The 21,799-nt window shown below is 47.9% G+C and overlaps 1 protein-coding gene and 1 pseudogene across 2 annotated transcripts in view; one reads left to right on the top strand and one right to left on the bottom strand.

The window, feature by feature from the left end:
* Positions 1-1,320: 1,320 nt before the first annotated feature.
* Positions 1,321-21,799, bottom strand: part of DOCK8 (dedicator of cytokinesis 8) — a 218,192-nt gene continuing 197,713 nt past the window's right edge. For both annotated transcript variants that reach the window (XM_028117339.2, XM_028117340.2), the window contains 5 exons: positions 20,101-20,337; positions 17,534-17,677; positions 15,728-15,834; positions 4,470-4,640; positions 1,321-4,021 (listed from right to left, as the gene is read on the bottom strand). In XM_028117339.2, the coding sequence (XP_027973140.2) occupies positions 3,961-4,021; positions 4,470-4,640; positions 15,728-15,834; positions 17,534-17,677; positions 20,101-20,337 (720 nt within the window). In that variant the 3' untranslated portion in view covers positions 1,321-3,960. The remainder of the gene's footprint in view (positions 4,022-4,469; positions 4,641-15,727; positions 15,835-17,533; positions 17,678-20,100; positions 20,338-21,799) is intronic.
* On the top strand, positions 12,291-12,520 carry LOC114219751 (small nuclear ribonucleoprotein G pseudogene; annotated as a pseudogene).

The raw sequence follows: 21,799 nt of genomic DNA on the forward strand, positions 1-21,799 counted from the left end.
CTGATTCCTGATCATGTGCACCATTGTTGGCAAGACACTCCGGAGGCTGAATGACTGGTGCAGTGATACCTCCCACTCCTCTCTATCTGGCCCCCACTTTGCTTCAGGATATGCTAAGCCCTAGGTCCTCCTTCTCAGACTTCCTATCCCCTTCATCACCCCTCCTTGGGATGGTCCTGCCGGGTCAGTGGTTGTGAACAGGATATGAAAGAAACTTTCATCCTGATCTCCACACAAGTTCCTTTTTCTGAATGCCTAAAAGCAAAATGTTTGGTAGTGAGCCTCCCATGGTTTGCTTTGCTTCCTTCCCCCTTTCTTCCCAGGTCCCTGAGGAGGTTCTAGTCCCTTTCTCACTAGCCACGTGGTTTGACCCTGCTTCTAGTGTGAGGGGAGAACCTTGGTTAGCATAAGCCACTCCAATTAGAACGAACCCAAGAGAGTCCCCTAAGAATTCTGGAACGTATGAGGCTGTGAGGCTCAGGACGGCCTGATGGACTGCCATCCTGAGGGATGAGCCGAAATTTCCAGGGGCCACTGCTGAAAGCCCGAGAACGGAGCCAACCAAGAGGAAGCAGCGATGAAAAATGGACCCAGGCCATGCTATGTGGGTCCTGAATCAAGATGCATCTGAACCAATAATACCTCTGGGTTGTCCTGTTATGTGAGCCTATAAACTCCACCACCTCCTTTGAAAACACTGGGTTGAGTTTTGTTTCCTGTCCCTTGCAAAAGATGGCCAACTGAGTACTTGTAGGCTAGGGCTTCCCAAGTGGTGTTCCATGGTGCACCCAGGAACTGGGTTATAGATATTACTTGAGGTTGACTGGCCCAGCCCCCTGGGAGGGACTCAGGGCAGCCTGATTTTAAAATATGTGCAAAAATTCTTTAACACTCCTCCATTCAAAATGTAGAGCCTGATAAATCTCCCCCCTGAACAGGGACTGACCCTGGTGGCTTGCTTCGAAAACGCAGAATATGGCAGACACGAGGGAGTCTGACTTCAGAGGCTAGGTCATGAAGGACATGGCCACTTTGGCCTTACTTCTCTTGTATCGTGCCCCCTAGGGGGAGTCAGCGGCCATGTCAGGAGGGCACTCATGCACCTGGGGAGAGGTCCACAGGGAGAACTAAAGCCTCCCATCAAAGACCAGCACCAACTTCCCAACATTAGGAATGAGCCACCTTGGAACAGAACCCATCAGCTCCAGTCAAGCCTTCAGATGATGGCAGCTCTGGCCAGTATCTTGACTTCAACCTCCTGTGATGCCTCAAATCGGACCGCCTGGGCAAACTACTCCTGAATTTCAAATCCGCAGGAACTGGGTGAGATACTGTTTATTGCTGCTTTAAGCTAACGAGTTTGCGGGCTATTTGTTATGCCTCAATAGAGAACATTTAAGCCCCTGGTGTGAAAAAGATTAGGAAGCACTGCTTTCAGTCCAAAAAGAGGATACACTGGACACTATAGACATATCCAGCATTCTGGGATGTATTAGAACTTTTAGGGTGTTTTGTTTGCAAAATCATACTTAATAGCAGCTTTACAACGTTTGAGATAACAAGCATTTAAAAATACATTCAAGGCAAAACAAAGGCTCCCTGTCTTTGGAAACATACTTGCAACCACAATTATCAATGACAGCTCTAAAAGTTTTTCTTTTTAAAACAAACCCACTGCCATGGAAAGGACTCCTTAGGGAATAGAATTAGAGACTTGAAGACAGTGCAAAGCGTGACAGCCCCGTCAGGCCTGTGCAGCATATGTCTCATTTTCCTGCAGATTCTCCCTCTCTCTTTTTTATTTTTAAGATTATTAAGCAATCTCAATACCCAACATGGGGGTGGGGCTTGCACCCTACAACCCTGAGATCCAGACAGTCCCATGCTCCACCGACTGCGCCAGCCAGGTGCCCCTTCCTGGAGATCCTTAAGGGACAGTTGCACCCTTGACCTTGCCGAAGGAGAGGCAGCATGAAGCTGATCAGAGGATTCCTCTAAAACCCTTGCACAGAAGGGTTTTCCAACGCAAAATCAAGATGCTATTGTGGTATATCAGGTTTCTCTAGTTTTTAGAAAACCAAAAGGCCTAATTTGCTTTACTCTTTTTTTTTTCCCAAGATTTTATTTGTTTGAGAGAGTGAGAACAAGACGGGAAGAGAGGCCAAGGGAGAGGGAGAAGCAGGCTTTCCGCTGAGCAGGGAGCCCAACACCAGGCTGATCCCAGGACCCCGGGATCACCACCTGAACTGAAGGCAGACGCTCAAATGACTGAGCCACCCAGGCGCCCCTAATTTGCTTAGTGCTTAACACTTAACACTTATTGTTTGAGGGCAAACACTTAACACTTATTGTTTGAGGGCAGAATATAATAGCTGTTGCGAGTGATTGATGCCCAACCTTGAGTCACTCATGAAAGGTTATGTTCTGTAGGGCCTGTTGCCTGTTCTAGTCTGCTCTGTATTTTGGCTACATGCACAGAGATGCTCCTCCTCGCTAAGCTGGCAGGCTTTGGAGGACGGTGACAGTGTTATTGGACCTCAGTCTCAGCCAGTACCTCCCCACAGAAGATGCCAAACAGCATATGGAATTAAAGTATATCACATGTACTCATGTAGGAAAGCAATGAAGTGTATCGTATACTTTAGAAAGAATCCTTCCCCAAATGCCTAGACAGCAAAAAGTTTGCCATGTAAACTAGTAAGCTTTTGTGCTTTAAAAAAAAGATCTCTTTCAGAATATAAATTCATGCATAAAAAGTTCTGGATTATCCAAATGAAATTCTCTCTTATAAACACCAAATTAAATACCGCATAAGAGGCGCGCCCCGGGACAGCACTGTCTGGTCTGGAGGACCATGCCTATGCATCTTTCCTTTTCTCCGAAGTGCTTTGCGAGAGTTAAAGAGTGGTCAAAATAGAAAACACAAGTTGCAAAGGGAAACATTTTGCTTGCCATTCTTATTACATTTTTAGTACCAGTCAAGGGCATATTAAAAATATATAATTTAATTCTCAAGCCACAATTCTGTTCATCTGTCTCCTACAGTACATTGTCAGAAGAAGTCCAAGCTCAATCTACTCTAGCCAATATACATAGGCCGACGGACGGCACGACGTTCTGACACGAAAGCAGAAGCTATTATCCTTTTACAAAACTAAACTTGGTCCCAGGCAGGAGGAGAAAAAGAGTGAGCGAGAAGGAGCAGAAGAAAAAAATGCAAAGCACTGCAGGAGAAGTGTCTGAATTGAAGTGAATGCAGCCGAGTACCGCGCGTCTCCTAACTCAGTGAGTCCAGGGTCCTCGTCTATAAGCGCTTGTTAAATTAACTTAACACACAGTAACACTTAGGCAAAATACAACAATTAGTCCACCGTTCCCAAGAAGGTAACGAGTTCACAAATAATTCCTCTAGCTCCAAGTCTCCAACCATCATCATGATTTTTAGATTTCTAGTGAGGCCTCTCCTCACGGATTTATTGACCACGTTTTGCAGTCCTGCCAGCCCATCCTCCTCACACATGAACAGGGAATGTGTGACGTCCACTCTGCATGGGACGGCGGACAACGTTTCCATTTTCCCACGGGCGATTTGGGTTTATCCTGTAAATCCAAATACGGCCAGAGGAAGTCATCTCTCCCGTAGAGCGTGACCGACCACTCAGCAGGAGACGCTGTTTAAGCCTTATTTTGTACAATGTTGTGAAAAGCCATGATTTGATAAATACACAGGCTCCCCTAATAAACCACCCTCCACTAACCCCAGTACGGAGGGCCAAAACCTGATCAGACCCCATTTGGGTGTAATTCCCATGGTCCCTGGGATTCTAAGGCTTCCAGAGTGCTGTCCGGTCAGGGAGTATGCAGTCCATCCTGCTCGGCAAATGTCCTGTGTTTTAAGTACCAACGAGTACTTCTCCAGGGTCACAGGGCCTCAGTCTCCATGCATGAGGACAGCTTTTCCTAGCTGCCCTGGGACAACTGGGTTTCACATTTCCTGAAACTAGATCTGTGGAAGGAGTCTCTGAAATTACAAAGGGGAGAGAGAGAGAGAGAAATCAGAGGTAAGAAAGATCAATTAACCTTTTAAAGGGGGGAGGTCAGCCACCAGAAAAGGACAAGGACTGTGGGCAATGCAGTAAGTTATGTGCAAAGTGAATGTGCAAAGGTCCTGAGATCCCTTCACACCAGCGCCAGAAAAAACACAGGAGGAAACGGGTTCTGGGAAGACCACGGGCAGAAGGCCAACATGAAGGGGTCCCAGGGAGGTCAAGGAGAAGGTAGAGGGAGTGGAAGGCACTCAGGATGGAGGCAGGCCAGATCGGGTTCTGGCAGCTTCTCTGACCCCGGGTGCGCTCCCGGTCCTCGGAGCTTGTGCGGCTCCCAAGTGTGGCAGAGCGTGCCCCGACCCGCTGGGCCCCAAGGCCCGTCCTTCCTCCCCCAGGAAGAGGCCTCCTCTGCCCTGAACTCACCTCTTTTGACTCTCAACTCTGAATATCGGCTTGTAGAGTTCTGGAATTTTCCGCTCAATCATTGGCCTGAGGTTCTCTCTCAGCTTGTAGTAGTTCTTTTTGAGTTCCTGCTGATATTCCCTCTGGTCGGCCGTGATGAGACGCTTGTTCTTCTCCACGGCCTCACCGCACCTGAGACGCGAACATCAGGGTCGGGGGGCAGGGGGGAAGTGAGGTGGTATTTCTCAGGAGTTTGAGTTGCTTAGATGCTATCTAACATTTGTTGAGTACCTCCAAGAGTGTCTAAAACCCGGTGGCCTATCGGGATTGCCTGTGAAGCCTTTCAAAGTTCACACATCTGGACTGTACCTCAGATTTAAGGAATCACAATCCCTCAGGAGTAACACCTAGGAATCTCTATTTTTGAAAAGTGGCCCAGAGATCTTGATGCTCTGAGTTGTTATGTGCCAGGCACTATACGAGGAGTTTTCCATGCATTATCTGGTTAATTCTCCCAACAAACCCGGCAGGTCTGTATTTATCTCCATTTTGTCCTTGGAGCTCAGAAATGTCAGGTCACTTGCCCAAGATAACACTATGGGGACGCGGTGAGCCAGGGATCCAAACTCAGGATCATTGTTCTGCTCACAAGACGCTCACGGTGACTTATGGCAAGCTGGTAGACCGAGCAGACGCCACTCAGCCTCCCGCCTGCCGCATGCACATAGAGACAAGCTGGAAAGCGCAGCCAACATCTGCTGTAGGAGAAAGGGAAGCCCCCTGGTGCCAGAGAGGAGGAGAAGAATCCCAATCAAAGTGATAGCAGGAGCTGATGTCATGGCAGTTGTCCCAAGATGTGCCCATTAGAATTTCAAGACTGCACAGGGGTCCTGGAGGCTGGGGGAGGTGTGGCGTGCTGGGAGCCCACATGAGACAGCAGAGGTGGCCTCGGCCAAGGGCCAAGTGCGGCTCTGAATATTCCACTTCCATATAGTTCGAGGCCTTGAAAAGCTGCTACCCCACTGATGAAAGGGGGCCCAGAAAAATACTGCCAACTGTCCAGAGAGGCGGAATAAAAGCTTGCTAACAGTCTGGGGCCATCACTGGGAAAGAAAGTCACCTTAAGAACTAAAATTCTAGGTTTGCACCACACACGGGTATGAGTCCCAAATTTATACAGGACAGATGAGGCAGGCCAGATCGGGTTCTGGCAGCTTCTCTGACCCCGGGTGCGCTCCCGGTCCTCGGAGCTTGTGCGGCTCCCAAGTGTGGCAGAGCGTGCCCCGACCCGCTGGGCCCCAAGGCCCGTCCTTCATCCCCCAGGAAGAGGCCTCCTCTGCCCTGAACTCACCTTCTCCATCACTTTCTCCATCAGGGCTCATGGGCCGCCCACAGAAAGAGTGACCCTTCCCAAAGATGAGCTCACGATACAAGCATCATGGGAGGGGACCAACAGATGCAACAAGCAGGAGAGACAGCCCACTAAGAATTCCAGACGACAGAACAATATATAAGACCAAAGGTAATACAGAGGTGTAATAAAAAAGAAAAGGTATAAAATTCGTGATGAAAGCAATTGGAGAGTATGAAAAAAGAGATCAGGGAAACTTCAGAAAAGAACCAAATGGAAGGAACTTCTAGGAAAAAAAATAGAGTCACTAAGATAAAGAAAAAGATCCCAATGGACAGGTTAGAAAATAAACCAGACACAAATGGAGAACACACGGATTATATGACAGATCTAAGGAAATCACCAAAGAAATTTTTTTAAAAATTAAAAATATAAAACAAATGGTTAAGGACCTGGAGATAGAGGGGCACCGGGTGGTTCAGTCAGTTAAGTGTCTGCCTTTGGCTCAGGTCATGATCTCAGGGTCCTGGGATCGAGCCCTCCATTGGGCTCCCTGCTCAGTGGGGAGTCTGCTTCTCCCTCTCCCTCTGCCCCTCCCCCCATTAGTGCTTTCTCTCTCTCTCAGATAAATAAATAAAATCTTAAAAAAGGAAAAAAAAAGAACCTGGAGATATAATGGGAGATGCCCAACCCACATCTCAATGGCTACCTAAGGGAATGAAAAATAAGAGGCAATATATAAAGAGATAACAGCTGATAATTTTCCAGAATTGCAAACAGACACAAATCCCCTCATCGACAGAAACGGATCCATACGGATCCGCTCCACCATGGTGAAACTGCAAAGCGTCAGAGAGAAAATCATTAAAGCTCATTGTGGCGACCTAACTTGTAGACAGTTAAGCCTAGTGTTTTCATGGTCTCCCAGAGAGTATGCTACATACCAAAGAAGAAAATCATATTATTTAAACATGATAAAGTCCTGCCTTTTATTTTCCACTGTGCTACCTAAGGGAACTTAACAAATCAACAAACCCTGAAGGGACACCATAATGGTAGAAACCTAGCTGACCTGCAAAAATTAGTAATAATTCTTTATTACCCTGCAGGTGAATGGGATCCTGGTGACCAATGTGGTTTAAACTGTTTTCCTGATAGCAGGGTTGGATCTGGGGTAAGTCATGGGCATACCCAGACCTTGTGACCCAAACCCTTGGTATTACCACTGAACACATTTTCATGATGACAGCCGAAGGCAAAGAGGGTGGAATGTGGCTACAGAACAGGGGAAAGCTACCTGGACCAGGCAGAAATAAACCCATGACCACAGCTTTCCTACACAATTAGCCCCCGGCAGAAAAAGACTTGATTTAACTCCGCCAGAAGCCAAAAGAACTCCCCTAACCGGATCTTCACCAGTCTTTTAAGTTGGACGTTAATTGAAGCAAACTGTATGATCTCTGAGGTTGCATATCAAAGTTTTCAAGATGGGGTGGGAAGGGGAGGTTTATAACCTTTGAATCCTGAGAAATCACCATCATCCCTTCCATTTCTATTGCTTCTTAACTAACAGTTACCAGCTACCACCATGTGTAAAATAAAATCAGTTTCAGGATGACTTTAAGGCCTGGGTTTGTAACATCAGCAGATTGCAGGAGGCCCACAGAGGCTGACTGCATCCTTGGGAGTGTCTCTGAAAACTTGGGGGGAATTAACTAAACTCTCCCTAGTCTTTGTGCTCAGAAGTAATAAGAGCCAGCTGACATACACTGATGGTGTACATGTGTCCTGGACATGGTTAAATGCTTTACATGCTCTGTGACTAGGTGAAAGAAGCAGTGTGGCTTCTCCCTGGCTCTGTCTTTTGGGACACGTGCCTTCTGGAGCCCGGAACCACCTGCTCTTTAAGTATTTTTCAGCCCAGACACCAGACTTGTGAGTGAGGAACACTTCAGGCAATTCAGGCCCCAGCCACTGCCTGGGTGCCAACGAGAGACTGGGTGAAAACCACCTAGCTGAGCCCACCAGCCCCTAGAACCATACACATAATAATTAAATGTCGTTTTAAGCCACTAAGTCTTGAGGTAGCCTACTGCAGAGCAATAGATGAACACAGTGTTTTACAAAGACAAATATATTAGTAAGTGGAGTGAGAATTTTTCAGATGTTGTAGTAGTAATATGGTTATATTTTAACAAATTTTACAACTTACGAATTATTTCATATACATTTTCTGTATTTCTTCCTTTCCCCCATTTGGATTCTATGCTCTAGATTTTTTTTTTTAAGATTTTATTTTTTTTAATTTATTTATTTGAGAGAGAGTGTGTGTGAGGGGTGGGGAGGAGCAGAGGGAGGAGACAGGCAGACTCCGAGCTGAGCACAGAGTCCAATATGGGGCTCAAGTCCACAACCCTGAGATCATGACCTGAGCTGAAATCAAGAGTCGGATGCTGAACTGACTGCGCCACCCAGGTGCCCCTATATAATCTAGATTTTATTAAAATTAAAATAGTTTCCATTATGGTTCGGGGCTTATTTTTATTTATTTTTTTTAGAGAGAGCATATGTGAGCATGCGGGGAGGGGAGGACAGAGAGAGGGAGACAGAATCTTCAGCAGGCTCCACGCTCAGCACGGAGCCTGACACCGGGCTCGATCCCATGACCCTGAGTTCATGACCTGAGCTGAAATCAAGAGTTGGACGCTTAGTGGACCGAGTCAGCAGGCGCTCCACCATTATGTTAATTTAAATCCATAAACTAAAGAGGGCCATGCACGAAACCGACCTCCTCCAGAACAGCTATTTTTCTTGGGAAATCTACACATCAGAGACCTACAATGCAAATAATTGTTTAAGTGGCCTTATCTGTCACATTGTCATTAGGTCCAAAAATACAGACTGTGCTGCTCTCGCTCAATAACACCAGCGTTCCAGAGCCCTGCTCCCCCGCCGCCTTTTGCTGCCCCCTCTGTTGATAAGGTCACTGAACACAAGCATTTTCTTATAGCAGATGTGCCTGGGGGTTTCCAGCACTCAGAATCCCACAGAAACCAGACTGAGAGGAAGGAAATTTTAACTCCAGAACATGGTTCCTGGCTTTGGTAGACAGTCACTGTAGGGGCCTCTCTGTAAGGAGGTAGGTGTCTTTCCTACAGAGAGGGTCGTCAGGGAGCCCTCCATCTCTGTATCTGTTGGCCTCCCTCCTCTGTGAGTCTCCTTTAGCACAGCCCCCACGTCAGTCTCTTGGGATAGCCAACAATTGCTAGTTCCTTCCTCAATCCAGTCTCCCTCTTTTTTAGCAACAGAACTCCATCTGGCGAGCCTCCCTGGGAAGTGACATTTCCTAGCCCCCCTTAACAGATAGGGATGGCCGATCAGATACAAAATGAAGTCACCAGGAAAGCTCTTTAAAGGGGCACAAGGCTTTTGCTCTTTCCTCATTTCTACTCCTGATACTTTCCAGGGATGTGGTCACGATGGCTAGAGCCCTGGCAGCCATCTTGTGACTATGAGGATGGATGCACTATAATCAGGATGGCATAGAAAAGAATGGAAAGAGCCAGGGTCACTGATGATAATAGTTCTGGGATGACTATCTCTGACTTTATTTTAGGAGGAAAAAAAAATAAGTTTCTATGTTATTTAAGCCATCTTACTTCTGTTCTCTATTATGAGCAACTGAACACAGTTCCTAAAGAGAACAGCACAGCATAGTAGTTAGGAGTATAGACTCTGGAGCCTGAGCGCTCAACTCTGAATCCTGCTTTGCGGCATATCAGCTTTGTAACATTAGGCAAGGCACTTAAACTTTTCATGCCTTAGTTTCTTTACCTGTGATATGGAGGTGATAATAATAGCTGACCTTATTGTGCCTGTAAGGATTAAATGAGTGAAAACATAAAGTGCTTAGAATTTTTTAGTAAGAACACTTATTGTTGTTACGGTTATGATTCCCGATGGACCCAGTCTGAGTACAGAAATGATTTGTTCGATAGGAGAATGATGAAGTACGAGAGAGTTTATATTCTTGTCCCTGGTTTTTCATGGTTAATGAAAGATGCAGAGGGGCGCCTGGGTGGCTCAGTTGTTAAGCGTCTGCCTTCGGCTCGGGTCATGATCCCGGGGTCCTGGGGTCGAGCCCCGCATCGGGCTCCCTGCTCCGCGGGAAGCCTGCTTCTCCCTCTCCCGCTCCCCCTGCTTGTGTTCCCTCTCTCGCTGTGTCTCTCTGTCAAATAAATAAACAAAACCTTTTTTAAAAAGAAGAAAAAAGATGCAGAGATGGAATGCCCTGTCCCGAGTCCCACATCTGCGGGAACAGCAGAGTCAGGTGCAAATCCAGAGACCTGCCGCTCCTCGGCTCGTGTCCTCAGCCCACTGTGTCTTATGGTACAAACTTTATAGAGGCACCCAAGTCATGGGTGGACAATGTCTATATTTAAATCAGATGGTTAAGCTTCCGTTTCCTCCTCAAATTGATCTGGTCTCTGCACCAGCAAATGATGTTACATCGACCGATCACTTAGTAAGTGCCAAGCCCTGTTCTAAGCTCTGTGTACTGACTCATTGTATCATGACACCAGATCTAAGAGACAGTTACAATTACAATTCCCATTTTAAAGTTGGAGGAAGTGAGGCCAGGTAACTTGCCCAAGGTCACACAGCTAGGTAAGGCACGGTGGGTCCGTGAAGCCCAGCGGCCTGGCTCAGGAGCCCACACTGCTAACTGCAACACCGCTACTACTCCCCCTGGGAAGACACAGCCTTTCCAGCTAGAATCCAGGCATACGGCCTTGGTCTCAAGTTGAAGATATTCTCCCTGGAGCCCCAGTTTGGAGCACCCTGCCTTTCTCAGCTTCTTGCTGGTACCTCTGTAGCAAACCTCCACTCTGGGCGAAGGAAGGAAACGGGACTGCTGGAGTGCGGAGTCTGACAGCAATACGAGAGAAGCCAAGGACTGGCAAGGAGGGTCATTTGGGGGCAGGGCACCAGGGGCACAGGTGGCCGCCTGCAGGGGGTGTGGGAGAGCCGTGGCTCCGCCAGGCACCGCTCCCCGGAGGTTTTCCCCAACTCAGCCCCTTCATTTCCTCCCTCCCTGGCCGGCCTCGGCCGGACCCCACACCCAAGGGCATCCTGTCCCAAGTGAGGACTTTCGATCGTGGTTCTGCCACCTCCTTGCTGTGTGACCTTGGGCTCATTATAACCTTCTTCAACTTCATAGCCTTCATCTGTAAAGTGGGTTTATGGGCATGGAACAGTGTCAGGTGTGTGAGGATCTAGCTGAGCGGTGACCACCGGGGAGGGCTTCATAGTCAACACTACCTGCTTTTTGGGAGCGAAGTAGGGGTTATGGCCTAATGAAAGGCATCATCCTATGTGCTCCCCACTGCTGTAGGACGCAGCACTGTGGGGGCAAGGAGCGCGCCCCAGGGCAGACCAGGGGCAGCATCGTCCTGCTGTGCCCTTAGAGTCACCTCTACCGCTCCTGGTTGGATTTGTGTGGCCGCCTCCCTCACAGACGGTCCAGCGGCCCCTCCTCCTCCTCCTAATGCCAGATGCGGGAAGGCGGGGCTAGACGGGGGCCACAGGCTTGGGAAGGTGTCCAGCCTCACATCTGACACCCGGAAGCAGATTCCTAGAATCCAGGTAGAGGAGGGTGGTTCACCAGATCAGACTCACGCCTGCATCACATTACACTGACCTTAACCCCTCTCAGGCCCTGGGCTTCTCTTGAAGAGTCACAGAGTCCTGGGGTTCACATATTTCTATAATATTCTCTAACTCGGTATCAGCCCCAGCCACCCTCGGGCATGGTGCCCCGTCCCTGACCATGGACCAGCCCTGAGAGCCAGGCGCTTGCTCAGGAGACCTGGGGGATGGGGTGGGCTGAGAGAGAAGGAAAAGATCACACTGTAACAAAAATGGATATTTTTTTGTTCAGAATCATTGCAGGAGGCACTAGGGAGGAGAAGGAAGCCCTGTGTGTATGTCTTGTGGGGGGGTGGTATGTGCCTGATGTGTAACCTGTTCCACCTGGCTCTCAGTTTTCTAGCAGCCTTGGCCCACTGATAAGGTCTCTGTGACCCTAGAAAAGTGACAGAAGTCATTCCTCTGCCCCCCCTCCACTGACCTGCTTCAGAGCAACCCCTCACGATATTTAAGGCTTGGTTTTCCTATCACATATTCAAATCTCTTCCTAGCTCCTGCTTCTGTTTCTACCTACACGATACCATTTGGTGTTCCTTCGGCCCCTTGGGCAGATTCTCCCTCCCTCCTGTTCCAAGACCCTCTCTGCAGTCTGCAAACACCACCGCTCCACGCTCTGTGTCCTGATTCTGTGACCGTACGTGGGGTAGCAGCCTGTCTGGGTGTATCTGAAACTATTTCCCCTAGAGACAACTTGTGACTGGTGCTGTGGAGGATGTGGTCTTTTATTTCAATATAAAAATAAATGTAAAGGGAGGCGTCTTTGAGCTCACCGAGTAGACACCATGAGCAAAGCTCACCCTCCCGAGTTGAAAAAATTTATGGACAAGAAATTATCATTGAAATTAAATGGTGGCAGACATGTCCAAGCAATATTGTGGGGGTTCGATCTGTTTATGAATCTTGTGATAGATGGATGTGTGGAGATGGCAACTGTGGGCAACAGAACAATATTGGAATGGTGGTAACATGAGGAAATAGTATCATCACGTTAGAAGCCTTGGAACGAGTATAAACAATGGGTGTGTTCATCAGAAGGAATCAACTGCGTCCACACGTCCCCTCCATAGTACCTGTTTAACTACAAGAGAAAAATCAGGTCGTGTGCATTTTCATATTGAACTTTTTTGTTAAATAAACTTTTATAATAGTCAAAAAATAAATAAATAAATGTAAGAATCACGTTGTCTTTGTAAGGCTGAGAGCGTTCAGATGATGTTAGGACTGAATGTTGGTGTCCTCTGCCCCCCCCCCCCCATTCCTATGTTGAAGCCCTAACACCCCACGTGACGGTATTTTGGAGGTAAGGCCTTTCAGAGGTGTTTTGGTGTAAATTACCGTGAAGATGGGACCCATCGGGTAGGATTAGTGCCCTTGGCAGAGAGTTTTCTTCCTCTTCCTCTCTCTACCCTGTGAGGAGGCCAGGCCAGCAAGAGAGCCCTCCCGGGGAGCCTGGCCCGCCAGCACCCTCATCTGAGCCTTCCCAGCTGGTCCAGCCAAACGTCCGCTGGTCCAGCCACTCGGTCCACAGTATTTGGTGACACCAGCCCGAGCTAAGGCAGAAAGGTAAGAAAATTTAAAAACCCAGATTGGAAGCTCTGGCACTGTCTAAAACAGCTTGAGTACTTTGGGGAGCAGAGGAAGAGAAGAGAATGGGGTATCTCACCATCTTGGCTTCAGAAACCCTGAGGTGGTTTTTGTTTTGTTTTGTTTTGTTTTTTTCTTACCGTGGGAAAAGGCAGGAGGGGATCAAGGTCTCGACCTGGCAACTGGCTGGATGAGCATCAGCCGCCGCAGGCCCACCTGCCAGGTCCCCTATAGCCGGTCCGGTGCCGCGACAGCCAAGTCCAAGGCCACCGCCCAGGGGCAGGACCTGACGGCGGGCACCTGGCAAGCCTACGTTTCTGCGCTCAGCAAAGAGGCTCACTTATGTTCACCTTGGAAATCCGGGTTTATCAACCCGCCAGCCCAGTCTGCCAAGCAGTGGGAGCTCACTCACAGGGAAACCCAAGAGCTGTCCACCCCCCAGCATCTTCCCTTCTTGCGTCACCTTGGCTGTCGGAAGCAGAGAGCCGGGAGGAAATATCCGGCAGCAAATAATGTGACAAAATATTGACTCTGGCCATTAAAAGCCTGCAACTTGCTGAGGGGACTTGAGAAGCAATTAAGCAATCGGGGGAAAGGAAGGTCTCCTCGCCTCCCGCTGTCTTGAGGGTATGATTTAGAGACCAGGGAACCAAATCACGTCTGCTCTTCACCAGCCTGCTTTTACACTTTGGTTCTGTCCAGAGCCCCATCTGCCAATCTGGCTGTCGCTCGTCTCTCTTGTCCTACCAGACTCCCGGGGAACACACTGCTCTTGCTGACTCAGAGGAGCCCAGAGGCGTCCCGGAGGTTTTGGGGTCTATGCCTTACCAGGCCTGGCTCCCCTTCTGACCGCCCCCTTTGTTCTACCTAAATATTCAAGGTGAAGTGTAAGTGAAGGCCTCCCCAGCCTTCCAGCCTCTAATGGACCGTTCCTTTCTGAACTCTGGAGCCCTGTATTTCCTGTGCTCTTGGCAGTGGGTAGTGCACGCTGCACTGTGCTGGTATTTAGTTATGGACCTAGGGGTGCTGTCGGGAGCTCCTGTCTTCCCACAACTGATACCGTACCCGGGTCATACTGCCTCTTTCAACATTTCAGAGGTCCAAGGAGGCCTGGGCCACTGCCAACTTCGGGGGCCTTCAACCATACCTTATTTTATTTCATTTTATTTATTTTTTAAAGATTTATTTATTTTAGAGAGAGAGTGCGCGCAAGCCAGGGGAAGGAGCAGAGGAAGAGGGGGAGAGAATCTGAAGCAGACTCCCCACTGAGGATGGAGCCCTACATGGGTCTCAATCCCAGAACCCCGAGATCATGACCTGAGCAGAAACCAAGAGCCAGGCGCTTAACTGACTGAGCCACCCAGCTGTCCCCCAAAATAATTTTAAATGAAGATAAGTGGAAAGGAAATAGATCTTTAAAAATTCCCACAGCATTTTTCTAGTTTTTTTGTTCTGTAAAAATGCTCTCTCTACTCAACAAAATGCAGCTTTTGTGTAATGTCAGAATTGCTTTCAAATACAGGAAGCAATTCAAATGCCAAAATATTAATAAATATAATCTCTGTGTATGTGCCCCATGTGTGTATGGGCACTTGCACACAGACCGAGTGTGTCTCCATATACAGCACGTTTGCAGACCTCTCACCAGGGCCTGTGGAAGAGGAGGGATCCCTCACCTTACCCAACACTGGCACACTGATGAGTTTTCAGTGAATTTAGCAAACTTTCACTTTTAGCCTCCTTTATTCCCCATCTGCCAAGTGAGGTTATTCCTACACTTGATATGCTGCTCCAAGGTTGAAAAGAAATACTGGTACACATTTTCCTGACATCATGGGTAAAAGGTCATCACATCCTTCATAATCATTCATTTTAGGGCCACAGGAGACCCCACGGTACCCGTCTGTACTGCAACAGTTTGCAAGACCTTGCTCAAAGACCCGCTCCTATGCAGCCTGAATGGGCCGCTCCTGATGCCAGCCCACAGAAGCCTGTCTGACGATGGGAACTGCCAGAGAGAGGATGCTTTTGAAAAAGCCCAGCATTAGAACTGTCTTCACCAAATTTGAGGCAGGGTCTATTCTTAAGATTCTACAAATAAGTTATCACGTGATATTAAAACTTCTAAAACCAATGCCTCTTGGACTTGAAAGCATCGTGGACGGTCAACACACGAATGGAGATGTGGGCTATGTGGCTCAGAAGCTCTGGATTTGAACTCAGCTCTCCCACTAACTAGCTGTGTGACCTCAGGCAAAATCATTTCCCATCTCCAAACCTCCGTTTCCCCTTTGGGCAAAATGAGGCTGGTGGTAATACCGGTTTGATGTGCGCGGCACACACAAGACATAAACATGAAAGCACTTTACAGTTTGAATGTCGGTTACTTAATAGTACACATAAGGCTGGTCTGCTGCAGGGGTTCCCAGGCGGGAGGGTGCATCAGAATCCCCAGAGGGCTTGTTAAAACCCAGACTGCCGGGCTCCACCTCTGGAAATTCTGATTCCGTAGGCCTGGCTGGTGCCCGAGAACTGGCCTTTCTAGCAAGTTCTCAGGTGATGCCCTAGCTGCTGTCTGGGGACCCCTCTCTGAGAACCACTGCTCTGCTGCCTTCCCAGCCATACCCCATCTTACCGCATTATGAACTCCTTAAAGCATAATCTCAACTTGTTGTGATGTCGATAGAGCTTTGGGTCAGCTGGAATTTCGGCCAAGAACACTTGGGCTACTTCCAGTGGTCCCTGATGGGAAAAGGAACAGAACAATATGACATTGGAAAGAAAATTATATTACTTGGGAGAAAATCTTGGATTGACTTCTGAGTTTGGACATTTAATTCTGTAGGTAGTGTGACCAAAACAAAAAAATCAAGGAAGGTACTGAACTTCTCAGGAAACTGATTTCTTAGGAGTGTGGACATTTAGGAGAATACTCAGAAGTATAAATGTATTTTCTTTTTTTATAAAAGATTTGATTTATTTATTTGAGAGAGAGAGAGAGAGAGAGCGCAGGAGTGGGAGTGGGGGGGGCAGAAGGTGAGGGAGACAGACAGACTCCCCGCGGAGCAGGGAGCCCGATGTGGGGCTTGATCCCGGGACCCTGGGATCATGACCAGAGCCGAAGGCAGACGCTTAACGACTGAGCCACCCAGGCGCCCCCAAATGTATTTTCTTAATCAAATGCTATATTAATAATAGGCTGTCCTTTGTATGTAAAGGTAATACTACTGCATCACAGGGTATGTGATCTGAGTTGCTTTTCTAAAATTGAGGATTGTCTTGATTCATCCTTTCATATTCACTTATTTAGTTGCCCTAGTCGTGGCGCCATTTTGTGTAAATGCTGGCTTGCGTCAGAGATACGCACAGTACATGGTTATGGGCTCATAAAGTCTTCCATTTTCATTAAAGGATTGAGACTTAAAGCAAAACTTCCTAATATTTCCTGATCTTGGAAATATAATAGTCATTTCTCCTCTGTACTATTTCTATTCCCTTGATATTATCTGGACACAATTTTTGCAGGGAAGTCCAGGTGGGGTGAGTGAGGAAAAAGTCATGATACTCACTAGGTTTTTGAGTGGAGGTGTAGACAAGAGCAGATCTGGATCTGAAATTAAGGATGCCCACTGGACAGAAAGTATGAGGCTAGCACCTCCCTGTATCTGAGACTGGTTTAGTCACATGCTGGGTTTGGGAGTAAGGATTCTAAGGGGTTTGAGAATATCCAGCTTGGTCTGAAGTGCCCCAAGAAGCCTGGTCCCTGGTCACTCCTGGCTGGCAAGGCCCCCGGCATGCTGGATTTGTCTGGTGACTGACCCAGGGGCTGCATGTTCTAGACCCTTTCCCCTCTCTCCTACAGACATTCTTAGATTGGCCTCAAGCTCTGCAACAACCTTGCCTGCATTGGGCATGACTAAGCCCTCTGCAAGAGGACCCAGATCTGGAGCACGCTGCCAGGTCTGGCCTCAAAGTGAAGCCCTCTCTGTGAAAATGGTGCCCCTTCCACTTGGTCTACTCATGTCTGGGACTTCTTTTCTTTTCTTTTTTTTTTTTTTTTAAGATTTTATTTATTTATTCGAGAGAGAAAGAGCACAAGTGGAGTAGGGACAGAGGGAGAGGGAAAAGCAGATTCCCCGCTGAGCAGGGAGCCCAGTGCAGGGCTCGATCCCAGGACCCCGAGATCAGGACCTGAGCCCGAGGCAGGTGCCTAACCGACTGAGCCACCCAGGTGCCCCTGGGACTTCTTTTCTACCACGCTTGTTATGTGAAGAGCCCTCCTCTAAGTCTTCTAAACCTCACAAGTGTTGGGTCTAAGTTCAGGGATACCATTTATGTGTGGATCAGACTCTTCATCAACCTCAAGGAAGGAGGTGTAGACATATAATGGAAACCCAAGTAACAAGGACCAGAGGAGTTGCCGGCAGCCAGTCTTGCTCACCTGATTTACAGTAGCTCCGACGGAGCCCTGCAACACCATCTGAAGCATCTTGGCATCAGGGGGCTCCTGGTTAATGGCAACCGCTAACTGCAGGGTCTTCTTCTTCATATCCTCAATGGCAACTTCAATTGGTGTCAAAACAAACTGAACATAAGACAGAAGTTCGGGGAAGTCATTGTCTGGTCTTGGAAGCCATGGACAAACCTGGGGCTATGACGAACCGGATTTGAAGAAGCAGGTAAGGATACCTTCAGAATATTTAAAATACTCTGGGTAGGTTAAGAGGAAGGAAAGGCCTAACATTTCTTGAACACTTACTGTCCTCGGGGAACTTTGCGGACATTTCTCATGGATTCCTTTAAACAACCTATGTATTCTCTCCATTCTACATCCAAAGAGGGATTTATAAGGTTCAGAAAGTGCCACCAAATGACACAGGGTAGTAAGGAGGGAGCTCAGAATTTGATCACAATGATGTCTACATTCAAAATGCATGTTCTTTCTACCCTGTTAAGTTTCCTTTCCAATTATTAAACAAGTTACTTGACTTATAATTAGAGAAGGTATGAGAAGCACAGCACTCAAGAGTTTTGTCTCCACCATAACGCATGATTTTGGCATCATGTGTACCTTCTCCAACTCCCCCTGAAGATGAATTCCTGATTAACAGAATTCTCTTAAGGGTCAATCTCCTGGTTGCCAGGTTCTGCAGGTTTGGGGTAGGGTCCTTCTTAAATGTTATAGGTGGAGTTATCCCTGCCCCCAACTTCATATACCGAAGTCCTAATTCCCAGTACCTCAGGATGTGACCTTACTTGAGATAGGGTCTTTACAGAGGTAATCAAGTTAAAGAGAGGTCATTAGGATGGGCCCTATATGATGAATGTCCCTCTAAGAAGATGAAATGTGGACCCAGAGACACATGTTGAGGGAGAGAATGTGAAGACACAGGGAGATCATCATATACAAGCCAAGGAGGGAGGCCCAGACCACATCCAGCCCCCACAGCCTTCAGAAGGAACCAACCTCGCCAACATCTTAATTTGGTCACTGGCCGCTGGAACTATGAGACAAGACGCTTCTGCCATGTTGGCCATGTAGCCTGTGGTCCTCCGCTACAGCAGTCCTAGGGGGTCTAACACGCTGAGGTTCTCGGGAAAGGGAGATATGGCCAAGAAACGCTGTGGGGGTGCTTACTGGGTCCCTGAGTTTATTCCTCTGCTATGCCTACCTATCCTAGTGTCCAAAAGTCCAAAACAATAAGAAATACAACAGAGGCCTTCTAAACCAACCTCCTCGTAACTGAGTCACTCGTCCTGGATTTCTCTCATGTCTGTGAAGCCCGCTCTCTGATGTGGTTGCTGACACCCTAGCTGATGGGCAGTGAGCTCAGTCACTTCTGCTCCTGCCCCACGAGGCATCCGTTCACCACGGCTTAGCTCTGCGCGTTCACTGACTTGATGATGCCTGTTACGCCTGTTATTTTAATGACCTCATCTAATTAAATAATGCACAAACTGATGAACTGTGGGTGTGGAAAGAAACAGAACGGTTTCTGTGAACACCAAGCTGAATGCTGGGGCAAGATACCACAAAAGTGAGTCGCCATAAAGATTCCTGCCTTATTAGGTGTGTGCAAGACAACTGTAAAAGGCTAGGGGCAAGCAAGTCATAAAAATCCAGAGGGACTCTGTCCTCATATTGTTTATCAAGTACCTTTAAGCTCCTCTTCTGCTTTATAGGAATAAAAACTGAAAATTACGGACAGTGTATTAAGGGGGGGGCTTATACTAGAAAGACAATGCTGAATTGTGATCCGCCAACCCCGGATCACAGGGAAGGCTGGGGCCTTATATAAACTGAATGACAAATAAATGTCCACATATGTATTTTAAAGTAAAATAAAATGTTTGTACTATGTCAAGTCTGGAGACACTTTCTTGATCAGTCCTCTTACAATGGGTTCAAAGTCTCCTACTGTACAGAGAACCAGAGAAGAGAAAGGGGTCCTCACTGTCAGTGTATAGATGAGAAAAGCTGAATGAAAATAAGTGTCTTGAGCAACATTACAGGAGGAATCTGGGACTGGAAGTCCATTGGTCTCCTTGCCTATCTTGCAGGGGGCCCTTCTTCCAGCTCACCACCAACTCATGGGGCTACTTGCTTGCTCTGTCTGAATCACCTGTAAGCTTCCAAATATATAAAAATTCAATAAAAAATATTTAAATTTTCAATATACATTTCAAGTAAACATAACATGACAATAAACACGTTAAATATTGTAATTCTGTCATTCTATTTATGTCGAAGATATAACTTCAAAATATAAAATATTTAAATATAAAGTAATGCTACGAAATGCATGGCTGCCTAAATGGGATTCCCTGGCGCCATGACAGTCAGAGAATAACCACCATGATAATATTTCCAGTGTGTCCCTTTTTTTGATTTTCTCTCCAGTCTGCCATGAAGGAGCTCGGGGGAGGTGTGAGTGTCATCCTGGGAGGGAGACGCGGGCATTCAGTGGTGACCTTGGTCCCGAGCGCGCTGGCTCCAGGGGCCATTACCTCTTCCTTCTGGATGACGCTGATCCTGGTCTTGACGTAGGGGAAGGCATGCATGGTGGTCAGGACGGTGTTCCGCCGGTACTGCTCATGCAGTTCTCCCCGGGGCCGCCCCTCCAGGGTGAAGGGGGTGGTGTACATGAACCTCCGCAGATTGAAATTCTTCTCAAAGTAGGTTACCCTGTCTTTCATCTCATACTCATCAAAGTAGGGCTCCACAAACGTGATCTGTATGTAGGCCTGAGGGGGAAAAGGTGGGGGGAAGGAGGAGATGAGCTCGTCTGCAAGCTACCACCCAGGATGCACTGGGGAGGCATGTTGGGACACAGCGCCCTGCACCCACCCTGTGTGCACCCCAAAGCCACAGAAGCTGAGCACATCAGGCCAGACGTCAGCCATCCCTGCTCTGCACCCCCAGGGAGACGAAGGGCTGTGGGCGAGAAGGACAGGGCAGTGTGCCCGTGTGAAGTCAGGTCTCCCGGCTGCCCCTCCAAGCTGACCTCACTGGTCCAACGGAAACTTGGTACGAAAGTTCACAAACTGCTATTCAGAACAGACAAGCTTTCCTTTCTGGAGCCACCATGACTGCTACCCACTTAGAATGGCCAGACTGAAGGCATGTGACAATCCTGAGCACGGCCAGGGACGGAGAGGTGCCGGAACTTTCACATACCGATGATGGGAGTGGAAAGTGGGACAGCCCCTTCTAACATAAGGCTAGCCGTTTCTTACACAGATAGAGGACATTGGCCATATGACCCCGCAATCCCGCTCTGACATGGGCATTCATGAGAAATGCAAACTTATGTTCACACAAAAACCTGCACGCAATGTCTACAGCAGAATTCATAATAGACAAAAACTAGAAACAACACAAACGTCCCTCCGGCGGGGAACAGGTAAACAGATGGTGGTACAGCCAGTTGACAGAATACGACTCTGCAGGACAAAGGAAGAGAAGGACTGCCTCATGGAGGAATTTCAGATGCATTGTCTGCAGTGACAGAGCCAGACTCAAAGGACTGTGAGCTTGCACTTACTAGTCTAGGGTTCCATTTATGTGACCTTCTGGAAAAGGCAAAACTACAGGGACAGACGGCAGATCAATGATGGTCAGGGGCTCAGAGCAGAAGGAAGAGGCATGGGGAGATATTTGGGGGTGATGGAACTCTTCCTGGTGGTGGTGACACTTGTTTGTCAAAACTCAGAGAACTCAACATCAGAAAGGTGAATTTCACCGCACGTACCTCCTTTAGAAATGCGTGCATGCGTGGGCACGCACACACACCCACACACACACACACACACACACGCTGAACAAGAGCACTTATTAAGAAAGAAGGCCTCTTTAAAAAAAAAAAAAAAAATGACAGTGGCCAAAGGCTCTGTAATACCCACCCAGTGAAAAGAGTGGGGGACGACACTGACCTCAGCCTATAAATCACTATTTAGTGTGATGAAATCCGGCTGTCATTCTGGGTTTGGCTTCTCATTTAAAACTCTCAGCACCCGCCTTGGGCATTTTAGAAGAGGGCACAAGTGCACCACGTGTCAGGGATGTCCCTGGGGACACTGGTGACTCTCCGCGGCACGTGCTGTGCACGCCTATCATCCAAGGACCTCCGCCACCTCTGTCGAAGCCTTGCTCAGCTCCTACCACACTTACTACCCTTAGGCTTGGGCTAGGGAAGGTGTGTGAAGT

This window comes from Eumetopias jubatus, unplaced genomic scaffold (genome assembly GCF_037043125.1).
Source record: "Eumetopias jubatus isolate StellerSeaLion01/CBP00866 unplaced genomic scaffold, mEumJub1_p1.0 scaffold_15, whole genome shotgun sequence".
Lineage (NCBI taxonomy): Eukaryota > Metazoa > Chordata > Mammalia > Carnivora > Otariidae > Eumetopias > Eumetopias jubatus.